Source organism: Terrapene carolina, unplaced genomic scaffold (genome assembly GCF_002925995.2).
Source record: "Terrapene carolina triunguis isolate 2854851 unplaced genomic scaffold, T_m_triunguis-2.0 Scaffold93, whole genome shotgun sequence".
NCBI lineage: Eukaryota > Metazoa > Chordata > Testudines > Emydidae > Terrapene > Terrapene triunguis.
Genome location: NW_020664444.1, coordinates 23,999,749 through 24,017,532, shown reverse-complemented (window position 1 = coordinate 24,017,532; position 17,784 = coordinate 23,999,749). Strand labels below are relative to the sequence as shown.

The 17,784-nt window shown below is 40.0% G+C and overlaps 1 protein-coding gene across 1 annotated transcript in view; it reads right to left on the bottom strand.

The window, feature by feature from the left end:
• The window catches only part of GRIN2A (glutamate ionotropic receptor NMDA type subunit 2A), a 309,606-nt gene that overhangs the window by 23,553 nt on the left and 268,269 nt on the right, over positions 1-17,784 (bottom strand). Inside the window, exon 11 of the mRNA XM_024194032.2 lies at positions 5,899-6,086. Coding sequence (XP_024049800.1) covers positions 5,899-6,086 — 188 coding nt within the window. The remainder of the gene's footprint in view (positions 1-5,898; positions 6,087-17,784) is intronic.

Genomic DNA, 17,784 nt, shown 5'->3' with positions numbered 1-17,784 from the left:
AAAATCAGTTTCACACATACAGAATGGGAAGAGACTGTCTAGGAAGGTGTACAGCAGAAAGGGATCTAGGGGTTATAGTGGACCACAAGCTAAATAGGAGTCAACAGTGTGATGCTGTTGCAAAAAACGCAAACATGATTCTGGGATGTATTAACAGGTGTGTTGTGAGCAAGACACGAGAAGTCATTCTTCCACTCTACTCTGCTCTGGTTAGGCCTCAACTGGAGTATTGTGTCCAGTTCTGGGCACCGCATTTCAAGAAAGATGTGGAGAAATTGGAGAGGGTCCAGAGAAGAGCAACAAGAATGATTAAAGGTCTTGAGAACATGACCTATGAAGGAAGGCTGAAAGAATTGGGTTTGTTTAGTTTGGAAAAGAGAAGACTGAGAGGGGACATGATAGCAGTTTTCAGGTATCTAAAAGGGTGTCATAAGGAGGAGGGAGAAAACTTGTTCACCTTAGCCTCTAAGGATAGAACAAGAAGCAATGGGCTTAAACTGCAGCAAGGGAGGTCTAAGTTGGACATTAGGAAAAAGTTCCTAACTGTCAGGGTGGTTAAACACTGGAATAAATTGCCTAGGAAGGTTGTGGGATCTCCATCTCTGGAGATATTTAAGAGTAGGTTAGATAAATGTCTATCAGGGATGGTCTAGATAGTATTTGGTCCTGCCATGCGGCCAGGCGACTGGACTCGATGACCTCTCGAGGTCCCTTCCAGTCCTAGAATCTATGAATTTCCTTTCTTTTTGTTAAACATTCCCAAAGTCAAAAAAACTTTTCATCTGGGTCAATACAAAAAGTTTAGTTTGATCCCAAATGAATTTTTTTCTGTCTTTTTTGATTCGTCAACAATCCTGGGAAATTGCAGGTTCAGTTCAACCCAAACTGATTTGTTTTTTTGTTTATTTCAGAACTGCCAGTGAATGGAAAAAAACCAGCTATTTGTCCAGCTCTCCTTGACTGTTGCTAAGGTAGTGGGCTGACTTATAGGTTGGTTAGACTGCCTTACTGAGCTCTGTAAAGTTAACTATTTTGTAAGGGAAATCAAAGTGGATGTTGTGTAATCAGATCCCTGCTATTAGGGGAATAGAATCCTACCAGTGATGGAGCTGGTTGATAGCAAACAGCAGCGTAGAAAGGCATACCAAATCTTCCATTGCTTACAAACTTAGCGCTACCAGGGTTAAGGGAGATTTTATTTCTGGGTAGCAGATAAATGTAAGCGTGCCCTCTAGTGAATAAAATGAGCCCCTTTTGTGCACCAAACTGCACTGCATTTTAGGGAAGTATCTTGAAATAGTCAATTATTTTAAATAAAACTGCAAGTGTTAATTACCAGGCTGGAGTCTGTGCATAGATAATGAGGCTACTGAGACAAAAAATGGACATCTGCTATTGTTAAGCATGCTTAATTCATTGTGTCTAACAAATGGGAAAACACAAATACCAACCTAAGTATATTAAGAAAAGGTCCAATGGTGCATAGCAACTGATGTGGTTCCTAACAAATGAATATTCATCTTCTATTTCTAGAAACAGGGCTAGCCATAGATATATGGGCAACCTACATGATGAAATATTTGGGACTCCACAACAAAGTAGGTATTCTCATCTTTTATCTTTTCTCTTGGCCTTGCCAACTCTGTCCAGTCACCCAGCTGCCTTCACCAATTCCTTATTAGGACAGGGAATTGGTCCTCTAGTATCTTACTTCCTTCTTACCACCCATAATTCAGAGATGAGCTCCCAGAGTAGGTGATTCTTGGCAGCATGACTTGTCTTTGCAGTGGAACCCTTCCTACAATCAGGGTGCTGCCCATGTAGTTTAATACAGCTTATCCAGTCCAGGCCACCCGTAAGCACAAATTCACATCCTTCTTGTACCTGCCCTAGTAACCAGGGAGCATCAGCTCTTTTTCTGTTTCTATTAACAAAAGGGGGACTCAAAATAATTCAGATGGTCACAGAGAAAATCTGTGCATGTTGAAAGGCATTGAAAAAAGCTGCAGTGTAAACCCCACATTCATGCTAGACTTTCATGTTCAGTGTTGACAAAGCAAGGTGAGGATAGTGCCCAAGTATAGTGCCACATTAGTTTGAATGCAATCAAAATTGGGGATCATGACAGAAAATTAAAGCCACCTTTGGGCTTTAAAAATTACATACACAAAATACACTGCAGGAATCCATCTAATTGTTAAGGCTAAATCAGAGAAGCACACAAAATCACGTAGTATGTATGCTAGTTATGTTTATATATGCACATAAATGATACAGCGACTTGCTCCCATGCAAATATCTGGCTATAACTATCCAAAATGTTTTCTTATTAACAAAGTATTCAGATCAAAAGGTTATGCATGTACAATTCATTAAGAATTTTTTCTTATGCTTCTCACACTCATTAGATTTATAATTATTCACTGATGTTCCTCAATAACAACAGATAAACATTCTCTTGTTGATAGTGAATAATTATCTGGCAGTACCTCTTTCATAAGCCTCATTTTAAAGAGACAATCCTACACGAGTGAGTGAAGTATTTATGAATCAATAGTTTGGGTATTTACCCAAAGAACCTGATTCCAAGCCTGATGAAAGTGTCCTCTGAAGATTATCTTAAGACCACCACGAACATTTACTTTTTGGTTTCACTTGACAACTTAGCAAAGATGTTCAGTGAAGTATCAGAATGATCTGCCTCTCTGGACTCTGCGTCCATCCTTTCTGATTGCTCAAAACTGAGTTATACAAAGTCTCACCTAAAGAGATTATGGATAGAACCACTGAAATAAGGAGTAATGGTCTCAAGTTGCAATGGGGGAGGTTTAGGTTGGACATTAGGGGGAAAAAATTCACTAGGAGGGTGGTGAAGCACTGGAATGGGTTACCTAGGGAGGTGCTGGAGTCTCCTTCTTTGGAGGTTTTTAAGGCCCGGCTTGACAAAGCCCTGGCTGGGATGATTTAGTTGGGGATTGGTCCTGCTTTGAGCAGGGGGTTGAACTAAATGACCTCCTGAGGTCACTTCCAACCCTGATATTCTATGATTCTATGAAATTAGAGCGGGAGTACATCTATCATGTCATTTAGCCCATCTCATTGCTAGCGCAGTTGACTTATTCCCTACATTACATTTTCTAGTGCTTTTTTCCATTTTATTTTCAATGTGCCACAATTCAATACCACAGATTTCACTCATGGAGTTATTCTTAATATTAATTGTCAATTTTCCTTTTCTTAAAATTCTATATTTTCTCATCTCCAAACTTGGAGACAGGAAGAAATAGTCCCGCAGGGTATAGCGGAAATGATCTTTGGTAGAATGGATAATTCAACTTCTTCTAGAGCCCTGGGCAGGTAACATACGTTAGGATAGAGTGGTGTACATCATGCAAATTATGTCCTCCTATTGCAGGAAGTGGGTATTGCTGGACCTCCTTCCTTGTAACTCTGTGTTGCTAACCACCATACTTCTTAAGTTGTGACCAAACAATTCTTTAAGAATTTTTACAAATTTAACCGGGTTCTTCAGAACAGAAAATGCACATTTCAGAAACCCTGAGTGGCCCAGAAATCCTCTTAAACTACAAAACAATAAAGCAATATTGCAAATATGTTCATATTCTCCATGGTTTACTTATGAAACTTGTGCTTAGTTTCTAAGCACTGAATGGGCAAACAACGTGTACTACTAGAGACAGCCAGTATTGCATCATTGACGTGCATTCAGCCAAGTACTATTTATACCATGGTCTATTTCATGTTGAAATGTCGTAAATTAATCATATTCAAGAAATTTCTAAAAAGTTTTAAAGCTTATTTTAACTGTTTCTTTTATTTTAAACCAATAAAAACCAAGTTTCTGGACATGAGTATTCACAATCTAAACTGATCCACAGGTCAAAAAAAAAAAAAAAAAAAAGCAGCTACAAGAAAATCCTACTTATTTTACCCCATCCACATCAGCATATGTAGTGCCTGTCATGACACAATAAGCTGGCTAACTGTGGTAAATGATTAGACAAGACAATTCCTTTAACTCTAGCTTCCCCGCCCCAACATACATGCACACACAGACTAACTGTCTCTCATCACACTCCTATTTTAGATTTGAGAAAATCCTCCTTTTAAAACAATTGTAGACAGAGTGGTAAATATAGATGCAATAGCATTTTCAGTGTTTGGAGAAAGGAGTTTTGCCTAGATATTTTCAACATCTTTGTTAGCTTTTTCTTTATTTTTCCAAAAATGCACATAATCTTAGTTACTAATTTTCAATAGAGAAACTGAATTGTTAGCAAAACAAATTATTCTCTTACATAGGAGGATGACAATAAAAAAGGTAAAAGAACTCAGAGTTCGATTTTAGGCTACAAAGGGACATTTTCAGAGAATGACTTTGCATTGGACCAAGGCAGTGTCCAATAGTATTAACCCCAGATTGTGAGACACAGGAACCCTGTATTCTTATCCTGATTCTGACAATGATTGCCTTTGTGGCCTTGCGTAAATAATGTAACCACTCTGCCTCATTTTCCCCATCTATAAAATGGGAATAATACTACAACATCTAAGCAAGCTTAGAACAGTTGGCCATTGCACACTGAATAAAGAAAAAAAATGTAAATAAACATATTGTAAACAGTTCAAGTCTAGGTAATTCATAAAAATAGAGTATGCCATTTTGTTTTATACTGGGTTTTAAGGCTTATTTGCTCACTGGCTGGAAGAAGTAAATAATGTTTCTATTGTAGGCCACTCTGAATCCAACAGATCAGTAATGGTGCCATGAGCAACTGTCGCTCTACTGCAGACAAAGTTAATGAAACAAGATGATTACATCTATTTCAGCCATTTCATATAACAGAAATTCAATCAATCTACTGGACCATTCACACTTCCAACGTCCCCTCATTTGAAAATTAAAGCCTTGATATTTATGAAGTGGGGCCACTGTCCTGTGACACTGTTCTATTCCAATTACATTGTTATACTGAAAAGTATTTGTTTTACCTATCAGAGACTCTCAGTTAGTGACCCATAAATCTATATTTGTTTCTCAGTTATGCCATTCCCTCGAATGTGGATGGGGGCAGGAAATCTGTGACTGAATAAGAATAAGGGAATAAGTGATTGAACAGTGAATTCAACATAACCACATAGCATTCCTATACGCTGACTGGATGAATGACTGATAATGGCCCCCGGAGTGCAGGAATTTTCATAACACTTGTACATTTGAGATATTGTATATCGTGCACACAGACAGTGGAAGGGTTAAACTTTTCACTCTGGTGAAGAGATTCTGATAGCCCCATAAGCGTCACAACCTGAAGAGGAGAGTGATCCACTCTTGTCCCTTAAGGAGCAGTCATTAAGAGCATGGAGGAGGAGAGAAAAGTGTATTGGAAAGGAGGCATCTCATCGGGAGGGGCTACTCCTCTTCTGTTGTTGATCAGGAAGGAAACAGAACTGGCTGCCCTCTTAAGACAATCATCTTGGGATCGGATTCTCCAGTGCCTTGCACTATGTGTAGTCATTTGACCCCAAATATAGAGTAAGTTTAAATTGAACCCTTCTGATTTACATCCACTTTGCATAGATATAATTGATTCATAAGGTGCAAAGCATCAAAATCAGTGGATTTGGTATATTTGTGTGAGGTGTGATATGTGGAAGTAGCCTTTTCATGAAAATATGGTCCAATGGTCTTGGAAAATGAGGTGAGTGGAGTGAGTTGAAGGGAATCGCTGGGTTAGGTTGGGGTGTAAACTACCCGACTCAACACTTAGAAAGAACTTTAAAAAAAATTCTTTCTTGAACAAAATGACTCATAGCAACCAAGTAAAATAATTATCTGTGCACACAAAATAGAAATGAAGAAATGTTTGGCCCTACCATCACCAACAAACTGAAGGAGTGCTAGGTCAATCTGTCTCTTCCAAGGTGACCCTTTCTGGAGAGCTATTCCATAGCCCGTAGTGGCAAAGATGTATCCGCTGCCTATTGTTACAAGTTTGCAGCCCTCATCTCTTCCAGCCTTGTAATTCAGCACTGCTGCATCATAGATGAAAGCATCCAACTTCCTGAAATAAAAGACAGCATTTTACAAACCAAATCATTAGGGACAACAATTGTCTGGCTTCTTTCACCCTGGACGTCAGGACCCTGTTGAATGTCATTAATGATATTAAAGAATCCATATGATAAGTTGCTGTGCTGTGTATTCCGATATTAACAAAAAAGCCATCTATTTTTAGTGGGGGCAAAATAGGACACAGTTTTGCACTTCTATTTTAAGGAACACAGTTAAAAATATACAAAGAACATGATTAGCCAAACTTGTAAACAATTGTAATAATGTCAAAGGCCAACACGTGTTACTTTTGGGATTCAAAATGAGCAATCCATACCTCCATTGTCCTTAAAGGACAATGGATATGCCAGTAAATAATTTAGAATAGAAGTAAAATGACCAATGAGCTTTATTTAAAACATTTAATGAGTCTGAAAATCTGACTAAGCTGCTTTTTCTTGACACTTCCTTATCTTTCTCTTTCTTTCCAAAAATAAAGTGCACCAAAGAATGAAGGTGGAAATTAAGCCCCTTGTGAGACAACAGAAATAATACAGCCTCAAATATTTTATATATACACACACACACACACACACACACACACACATCCTCATTACTTCTATGTCCATAGCACTGTAGAAATAGAAGAAGATGCTACAGACAATTTTAAGTCTTTTGATCCATCTCCTTAAAAAAAAAAATAACAGAATCCACATGACTTAACCACATTGTCTTTCAGTTATGCAGCAAAGAAAACCTCATCTGATGAAGTGGGTTCTAGCCCACGAAAGCTTATGCCCAAATAAATTTGTCAGTCTCTAAGGTGCCACAAGGACTCCTCTTTGGTTTTTTTAAGTAGATAAAGGAAGGGAAGTAGCACCCTCCAGGGATAGCCTATAAGGAGTGCAGTCAGGATAGAGTTAGAGGTAGTGGGGGAAAAGGGATCATTTCACAGATAGAGCAAGAGTTTGCACACACATGGAAGAAGAGGCCAGTCAAGAGAATCTGAATCTAAGAAAGAACATGAAAGTATATATAATGGTTAGAGAATGTTTGGTAGTCAAGACTTCAGGGTCCCAAACCCTAACTCTGCTATTGACTTAGTGGGTGACCTTGGGAAAATCAAATTGTGTCTCACTTTCCCCAACTGTCAAATGGGTATAGTTACATTAAAAAAAAATAAAATAAAAGAAATTACTTAGATTGCAAATACAAGCACTCAAAAGTCAGGAAGTGCCAGATTTATGGTGACCTGTGCAATATTAATTCTGCCCCCTCGTGTCTCCAACCTGTACACCGAATGAAGCAGGAGTCTTGTGGAAAAGACAGGATGTGATCAGACCCAGACCTGAAGAAGAGCTCTGTGTAGCTAGAAAACGTGTCTCTTTCACCAGCAGAAGTTGCTCCAATAAAAGATATTACCTCACCCACCTTCTGTCTCTAGTATGTGATAATGTAACTATATACACAAAGGAGCAGAATTAAGGATGCACAGGCAACCAAAAATGTGACATTTCTTCACTTATGGCTGCTTGACTTTGTAATCTAAAAGTTCTTTTACCTCCGGTTTTTGGTATGTAACTTCATAGATTTTTAAAAGGAAAAGTGTAAAACCAAATTCTGTTCTCATTTCTGGACCCCTTAACGTTTTAGAATGGAGGTGTGGACCCCTTTGGAAATCTTAAACATAGTCTACAGACCCCAGGGTCCATGGACCAGGTTACAAACCAGTGATAAAGAGCTCTAACAGTCCCCTTCCCCTCCATCATGCATCATCAAGATTTGAAGCCTGAACCTTCAGCACTGCAGCATAGTTGGCAACAAGAGGAAGGCTGTTGTCTCAGAGTGTTCATGGGCTACTGGCACCATGTTCTGGATTCTGGGGATGGCCAGCAAAGCCTGCCCCAGTCTGGTTCTGTCTCTTCATTTGGAGGAGCTCCTGCCAGAATTGGAGGCTGAGATCGTGTCCCAGTGCTCAGAGTGGGGTAGAAGAGACCAACCTTGTACTCCTCACTTCTATTCTAGCTTCTTGGGCAGCTCCCAGGTGTTCCCAGGGCTGCTGTTTTTGGGGCAGCGTGGGCCCCGGCTGTTTAGACTGTTCATGTTCAGTTATTTTGGCATGCTGCCAAAATTGCCCTCAGGAATGCAACCAACAGGAAATATGTTGATTTTTTTAACAGTTTATAACTTAGCTGAATGGAATTTCATGGAATAAAGAAAAGACTTTGAGTCAAAGGGCTTTCTCCTTCACAAATTTCAAAGACTTTCTGAAAGCAGCTGAGGTTTTACAGCTTTTAAAAAAGAATCTCTTCTAATGAAAAGTGTTAGCCAACTTATATGTAGAGTCATTACCAGCTCCCCCTCCAATAATGCTTACCTGCCTCGCATAGATAATTATGAGGGTTATTGTCAATAAAGTGCTTCGAAGTGTTCAGGTAAAAGGTATTACAGAATTTCAAAGCATTTACTCATATTAATTAACACTGTACACTCAAATCCTCCTCTCCTACCCCAGAATAATGCTTATAAATATTAAATAGGTATAAATACAGTGCTTTTTTAAATTAAATGTGTTGAGAAAAAGGACTAAATTGGTCACACTGACACTCACAGTACAACACTGACGGGCCCCTATATAAAAACCTAGATACATAAAGCAGATAGATTCTTGCTTGTGAGTATTTTGGGCACATATAGTACAGAATTTTTTGGATGTGTGTGAAAACTGAAGAGCCTGAGAAGTACTGGGAAACAGCTGCTGTCTGTACAGCAGTTAGCTGTATACACCCAGTGTTTTGGACTCATACTGTATATTTGTTGTGAATTGGACTCAACTATTATGCAACAAGTAGCTGTTTGTTGAACTGAAGCCAGAAGTCTTTGAAGAAAAAATAAATGATTCCTTGGGGACAAAAGCTCCAAAATCATATCACCAACAGGCCCCAGGAGGCAATTTAGAGTAATGCAATTATGCCAAACATTTCAGTTCCAAACAATTATATTTAGTACATGAGTTGTAGACAGCTGTGTTCAAGCATGAGCGTTATGACAGCTCTCAACAGGCAACATTCATAGCCTTTCTACAGTAGCACTCTCTATAGAACGTGCCAGGATTTACAATAAAATTGCCGTATGCTTCAAGAAAACAAAACCAGGGAAGCCTAGATAAGAGACAATTGTTGACTCTGGTAAGATTTCAGCCATAATAAGCCATCTTTTACGACCCTCAATAATTTTGGCTACAAAAAAAATCAGCCTGAAAATTGCCATGTTTTCTCTGAAGGTTGAAAAAGTGGAAGAAAATGGGTGAGACTTTTTGAGTATATGTCGACACAGAAACAGCATATGGATAAACTGAAGCACAGAAAAATTAAGTGACTGGCCTAAAATCACTGGGAGTTAATGTAGGCCCCAGAAATCACAGGAGTCTTAATTCCCATACTCCTGCTATAACCACTAGACATCACTGTCTCCCTACTTTCACAATCTAATATTAAGTACATTACACAAAGCTGTTATATTTCTTCACATTTTATTGATAGTGAGAGGAGAGAATTGGTCAATGTATTTAACATTAAAATCTGTCAAAAATTACATGGAAAAAATGGAAGTTTTTGCAAAAAAAATCCACATGTGAAATTTTCTGTAACATTTATCATTAATATTTAATAGAAATTTTATCAAAATACTTTCAAAATCTTGGATATTCTGTCAGTGAACAACCTATTCTACAAAGATTGATAAAAATTCAATAAAATATTGCCAAATCCAGAAAGTTGGTCCAGTTTGATGCCTGTGAAATATAAAACATCCTCAGAAATGTTTGTGTAATTATTTTCTAATTCAATTTTTGGGGGAAGAGGATGAAAGGGAACACAAGAAAACAAATCTGCCCAGTATAAACTGGCAGAACTTCACTGGCTTTGATGAAGTTATACTGGTTTACGCAAGTAGTGAATTTGCTCTTTGATGAATTTCTTGGAACTAATTCACCTATGGTTTAAAATGGGACCTTCACTTATGTTAATGGAGTTGTGCCTGTTTACACACATAAAACTGTGGGCCAAATCTGGCTTTGGGATCCACACTTCATCTCTCCATTTAATACACTCAAAAAATTCCTGATGCCAATGGGCATGCCACACAGGGATTTGAATGCAGAATAAGAAGCAGGGGTCCACAATGAAGAAAAAAAACCCTGCAGTGCAGATTCCAGACCATTTTGCCTTAAGAAAAAGCTGCTCTATATAAACCAACACAACATAACCCTACTTTCATATATGTAGCAATCTATCATCTTGCTGCCAAATAAGATCTCATTGACAGGCTTTACAGTTTAAGTTTCTTTATAAAAAATAGATTAGAAACAAAATACAAGCAACTTACTTAAGTGCATGGTGGACTCCAACACTCAATAAATATTTAGCACCTGATTTTCAGAGGTAAAATCAAAGGTAAGTTTTGGGTACCATTAAAAAAAAGCAGGTGTCTAGGTGAGAGTCAGGCCAGTCATTTCCAGGGATACAAAGACTAATCAGTGTGTGATCCTGACATTGTCTAGAATTGCAGATGTAATTAGGACCTAGGGAATGATGAATGCCAAAATTAGGCATTATAGAAAAGCCACATGAAGCTAATGTAAAGTCAGTCAAACATCACAGAAGCACTGGAACAGATTGAGGTTATTGTCTGTAGTCTTTTGCTACTATAAAATGTGAAGCTATTCCCCATGCTTCCTGCATTGCTTTAGATGTTCTTTAAGGATGGTCATTCTTTAAGGATGGTCAACTGTTACAGGCTGAGGGCTGGTCTTCATTATGGGGAGATCCACGCTGCTGCAATCGATGCAGCAGGTGTCGATTTAGCAGATCTAGTGAAGCCCCGCTAAATCGACAGCAGAGCAATCTCTGGTTGACCTTGGTACTCCAGCTCCCCGAGAAGGGTAAGGGAAGTCGACCGGAGAGCATCTCCCATCGACATAGCACAGTGAAGACACCAGGGTAAGTCGACCTAAGCTACGTAGACTCCAGCTATGTTTTTCACGTAGCTGGAATAGCATAACTTAGGTCGACTTACCCCCATAGTGAAGACGAGCCCTGAGTCTGTGTACAGAGAACTTTTTGAAGCAGGAGAAGCCCAGTTTCAGAGCTTGAGAAACTAAAGGTGCTGCAGGCAATAATTAAAGGGATAAAGTTTGAGGCTTAGATTAATAAGGCCAAAGATGGTTTTCTTTACCCACTCCTTCCTAAAACTTCATTGCTGAAATCCTCAGCTCAGGTAAATTGGCATAGCTCCATTGTAGCTGAAGATCTGATCCTATTTTATTATACAATTTAATATCCTTTGATGCTCCGCTGACAAGCCTACAATTTGAAAATTTCAGTTATCCAGATAAGCAACACATCAAACAAACAGTGAGCTAACCAAGTTTTAATTCATGGGTCCTGACTGGTACATATTGCAATGGTGCACATTCACACTATTGCCTGAAAACAACAGGTTATAGAACATACAGCAGAAAAACACATCTGGTAGTGCTTAGTTCAGGCCACCCAGCTTTTATGAAGTGACTTTCACACACCATCTCCTGAAGGAACTAGAGAAGCATCATGCACTTCACTAATGACATACATTGCTAGTGGAATCCAGGTAAACTTAGACTATTATCTGGGGGTAGGAAAAATACTTCTTTGAGAAGTTAATATTGACCCAATTTAACAATTATTTTTGGCTAAATTCTGGTCTTCAATATGGGCACACAACTGCCACTGAAATCAGAGGATGTGAAATGAATGTATTTGAGGGAGGGAAAAATGGCCCTTTATTGATCATAGCTTAAACCTTAAAAGACAGCAATACATTTCAGATTAAAATATTAATTAGCATAATTGACCATTTACATGTTTCTTGAGAGTCAAAGGCGGCGACTTTGTCATTTGCTGGGGATGATCGACCCCTGATCTGTCTCAGGCCCTGCCCTCGCTCCACCCTGCCTCTTCCTGCCCCCACTCCTCCCCTTCCCTGACTCTTCCTGCCCCATTGCACCCCTCCCCCCAGTGCCTCCTGCACAACGCTGAACAGCTGATTGTGGCGGTTGGGAGACGCTGGGAGCTGATCAGCAGGGCCCGCCAACAGGCGAGATGCACTAGGGGAAAAGGGGAGGAGCTGATTGGCGGGGTCATCAGTGGGTGCTGAGCATCCACTATTTTTTCCCTGTGGATGCTCCAGCACTGGAACACCCATGGAGTTGCTGCCTATGTCTCCTGCCCTTACTATGCAAATAACCTAAAAAGGCCACGTGGATTCTGCTCAGTGCTTCTGAGAACATGGAGCAGTAAACCAGCAAAGGAGAAACAGATTTCCTTCAATAACTGTTATGTCTAAATATGAAGTACGTCATGACATTCAGAAAAGTTAGAAGACGCTTTGATGTGGCCATAGTTATTTGCATTAATCTTCCTTTCTGTCAAATGGAGTTTCTTGAACAAATAATACTCTGGTTCCTTTGCAGATCAAAGGGATTGGTGCATGACTCAAGTTACTTTCCCCTTCTCGACTAGTGCCCTAGTTCCACACACACACGCACCAGGAATTCCTTATTAAATGGGTACCATTAAGTGAAGTGTTCATCTGTCATATACAGGACATTAACTTCAGATCCAGAGCGCCTCTTTCTTATTTCTACATGCTTTCTGTCCAGCACCCCTTAATATGTTCTATAAATAGCTATATAAAAGCTAGGTATTATTACTATTAATGCATATTATGGTTCCACAAGCACAAAGGCTGAGTACACCCTAATATACAAAGTGTGCAACTATATCACAGTTTTAATGCATAGTATTATCTCTGTAAACAGCTATATATTCTATGAACACTTGCTTTCTCACTTGGATCAACAGTTTCTTTTTTAGCTCTCATTATGTTCTTATGTGTCTCTCTTTCTTGGTTTTGTGCAATCTGTTTAAAGGCAAATTATACAATTAAGGCTAATTAACGGAAGGCAGTTAATGGGCCACCTTTTCTTTCAATGACTTGTGCAGATTAATTAATGAAATCACAGATCCTTTTTTTTTTTGGAAGCTTACCTAGATTATACCTGAAGTGACCAAATGTTACCTTAACTCCTCCAGATTTGCTGTAAGTGATTGACAGAATGACTCCACTACAAAGGAATTACAATGTGAATAGCCAATGGGATATGTATTTAACAAAGGTGTAGTAATGTGCATTAACATATACATCATGTGACACAGAAGTGTCTGTGGCATAATTTATTGGCTAGGGTTATTGAGTCACCACAGAGATCAGAGCAACAGTTAGTGATTCTTCAAGCACTAACATTTTACAAAGTTATTTACCAAGAATGTTCTTGCTCTTTTGACTTGGCATCATTAGCATGATTCTGTGACTAACTCATTTTGGATGACTGCATAATTTCTACATGACCTCTACAGATATCTTATATCTATTCTATCCAAATTCTTTTGCCTTTTAAAATAAATTCAATAGTAGCCAGAACAGCTGTCACTTTTACAGCAACCCTTAAAGTGGGACTTTTTATTTTGTTTTATTTTAGAGAATCTATTGGAATCTGCTCAAGGCTGGGTGAAACATGAGAATATTTTTGAGCTATCTCAAGATGTTCTTTGTGGAGTTTCTTTTTCACATTTTGTGTGCATGAATATGTTGCTCAGAAAGGATGCTGGATTTACAGTCCTGGAGAATGAATCTTTCATTTATCCATAAAATAGGTACTACGTGCAACAGCAGCAGCAGATGAGCCAAGCAATCTCATAAGTGTGCCTTTGAAACCTGTCCCAGAAGACCTATTTTTAAGGCTGAGAAGATAACTCAGTCTCCAGCATCATTCAATGCTTAGCCCTGGTCTACACTTCAGAGTTAGGTTGACGCAAGGTCGACGCAGTGTCATTGTAGACTGTGGTGCTTTACATCAACTGTTGATAGCTTTTAGAAGCCATCCCCCAGTGCCCCACACACAGTTCAATCAGTGCAAGGCCTCCTGGTGAGGATGCACACTGCCGACACAAGGAGCAGAGTGTAGCTATGCACAAGCGATGAAATAACTGTGGCAGCTGTATACCAGTATCAATTAGGTTGACTTAATTTTGTACTGTAAACACACTCTTAGTCCACTACAGCCTCTCTGCAAGTCCTGCCAATTAGTTCCTGTCCACTGGGAAACAGACAAAACTCATCACAGGGCCATTACAACTTTTGTCACTACCAGCTTGGGCTAGATTTGAGCAGGCAACCTAGAGGCAAAAGACATGATGCAGAATTAAAAAAATCCAAGAACAAGTGGGTCTAAAGGAATCCTAGAATATAATCCAGTCTGTATTTTAAGTTTTTTAGATATATAGCAGTATTTTTGACTTGGACATATCCTTCTGTTGAAATGCTGGGGGCAAAGATGGGATGAGGCTGCAGTTGAAACAGAAAAGGGATCACGCTGGATGCCCTGTTTCCTGGTTCCTACATAGAGTGCTTCCGCAGACGTGCACAGGCTGAAATTGTGGACAAACAACATCACTTGTCCCATAACCTCAGCTGTACAGAACGCAATGCCATCCACAGCCTCAGAAACAACTCTGAAATTATCATCAAAGGGGCTGACAAAGGAGGTGCTGTAGTCATAATGAACAGGTTGGATTATGAACAGGAGGCTGCCAGGCAACTCTCCAAGACCACATTCTACAGGCCACTATCCTCTGATCTCACTGAGGAATACCAAAAGAAACTACACCATCTGCTCAAGAAATTCCCAGCTACAGTACGGGAACAAATCTACATTGACACACCCCCAGAACTCTGACCAGGGGTATTCTATCTGCTACCCAAGATCCATAAACCCGGAAACCCTGGACGCCCCATCATCTCAGGCATTGGCACTCTTACAGCAGGATTATCTGGCTATTTGGACTCTCTCCTCAGACCCTATGCTACCAGCACTCCCAGCTATCTTCGAGACACCACCGACTTCCTGAGGAAACTACAATGCATTGGTGTTCTTCCTGAAAACACCATCCTGGCCACCATGGATGTAGAAGCACTTTACACCAATATTCCACATGAGGATGGACTACAAGCTGTCAGGAACAGTATCCCCGATGAGGCCACAGCACACCTGGTGGCTGAGCTTTGTGACTTTGTCCTCACCCACAACCACTTCAGATTTGGGGACAACTTATACCTTCAAGTCAGTGGCACTGCTATGGGTACCCACATGGCCCCACAGTATGCCAACATTTTTATGGCTGACTTAGAACAACGCTTCCTCAGCTCTCGTCCCCTAGTGCCCCTCCTCTACTTGCGCTACATTGATGACATCTTCATCATATGGACCCACGGAAAGGAGACCCTTGAAGAATTCCACCTGGATTTCAACAATTTCCACCCCACCATCAACCTCAGCCTGGACCAGTCCACACAAGAGATCCACTTCCTGGATACTACAGTGCAAATAAGTGATGGTCACATAAACACCACCCGATACCGGAAACCTGCTGACCGCTATACGTACCTACACGCCTCCAGCTTCCATCCAAGACACATCACACGATCCATTGTCTACAGCCAAGCCCTAAGATACAACTGAATTTGCTCCAACCCCTCAGACAGAGACACACACCTACAAGATCTTTATCAAGCATTCGTAAAACTACAATACCCACCTGGGGAAGTGAGGAAACAGATTGACAGAGCAAGACGGGTACCCAGAAATCACCTACTACAGGACAGGCCCAACAAGGACAATAACAGAACACCACTGGCCATCACATACAGCCCCCAGCTAAAACCTCTCCAGCGCATTATCCACGATCTACAACCTATCCTGGAAAATGATCCTTCACTCTCACAGACCTTGGGAGGCAGGCCAGTCCTCGCTTACAGACAACCCCCCAACCTGAAGCAAATACTCACCAGCAACTACACACCACACCACAGAAACACCAACCCAGGAACCAATCCCTGTAGCAAACCTCGTTGCCTACTCTGTCCCCATATCTACTCTGGCGACACCATCAGAGGACCCAACCACATCAGCCACACCATCAAGGGCTCTTTCACCTGCACATCCACTAATGTTATATATGCCATCATGTGCCAGCAATGCCCCTCTGCCATGTACATTGGCCAAACCGGACAGTCCCTCCGCAAAAGAATAAATGGACACAAATCGGACATCAGGAATGGTAACATACATAAGCCAGTAAGTGAACACTTCAATCTCCCTGGTCATTCTATTACAGATTTAAAAGTCACTATCATTGAACAAAAAAACTTCAGAAACAGACTTCAAAGAGAAACAACAGAACTAAAATTCATTTGCAAATTTAACACCATTAATCTGGGCTTGAATAGGGACTGGGAGTGGCTGGCTCATTACAGAAGCAGCTTTTCCTCTCCTGGAATTGACACCTCCTCATCCATTATTGGGAGTGGACTACATCCACCCTGATTGAATTGGCCCTGCCAACACTGGTTCTCCACTTGCGAAGTAACTCCCTGCTCTCCATGTGTCAGTATATAATGCCTGCATTTGTAACTTTCACTCTATGCATCCGAAGAAGTGAGGTTTTTACCCACGAAAGCTTATGCCCAAATAAATCTGTTAGCCTTTAAGGTGCCACCAGACTCCTTGTTGTTTTTGTAGATGCAGACTAACATGGCTACCCCCTGATACCTGTTTCCTGTGTGACACTTCTGATGCTGTGGCTGGAAGAGAAAGAGATCCCATTGTAAATCACAGCTGCAAACTGTGTCTCCTATCCAACTGTTCAACAAAAACTATCTGCTATGCTATCTGATGTTTTTGTTTTCAGTAGCACCAGACAGTGGTACCTGTCCAGATAGACCCTTATAAAAACAATAGATTTTTTCAGAAGTTATATATACTGCATTTTCAGACACATTGAAGCTGTCCGCTTGTTAGGGAGAACATTACCTACCCATTACTTCTGACTATCTGGGTTAAAAGAGAATCTAACCTATTATTCTGATTGATCCTTAGGGAAAAGTGATTCTTCCTCTCTTTATCCCTCTCCTGCCTCAAAATACCCTCGCTCAAATTTATACATGGAAAATGCAGAGACCGCACTAAAATCAAATTTCTGTTAGAGCGGTGACACCATACTGCATTTTGACTGATTGTAGAGGCTTTACCTCATCTGCCAGGCCAACCTCAGGCTACCAGAAAAGCTCATATGAGTCTTTCTGCATCATTTGTCTATTGTGACCTGAACTGACATATTCACGTAACTTATTCTCAATCTAATTCCATTCACATCCTTCTCAATCCCTCCAACTACCTTCCCAATCTACATAAAATTTCTCTCAACAACAGAAATGACTGGAAGTAAAAGGTCTAATTATTATTATTGTATTATGTGATAGGATAAGTCCTGTTTCAAGTCTCAGAAGCCAAGTGATGAAGTACTTGTAAAGCTTCACTTTATTAGAACAAGAAACTCAAAACAAGTATCTAGTTGAGGAAATATGCTTTTAGATTTAAGGTTTTGTCACAGTTAAAGCAGCATAGTGAAGGATAAATACAGCACATTGCAATAAGTGTCTGTCTTCATCATCAAATCAAACTGACAGTAACACTAATACAATAATTTTTCAAGAAAAACAAGAGAGATTTCCCAGATGGAACGGAGTGGAACAAGGCCTTTAACTAATTC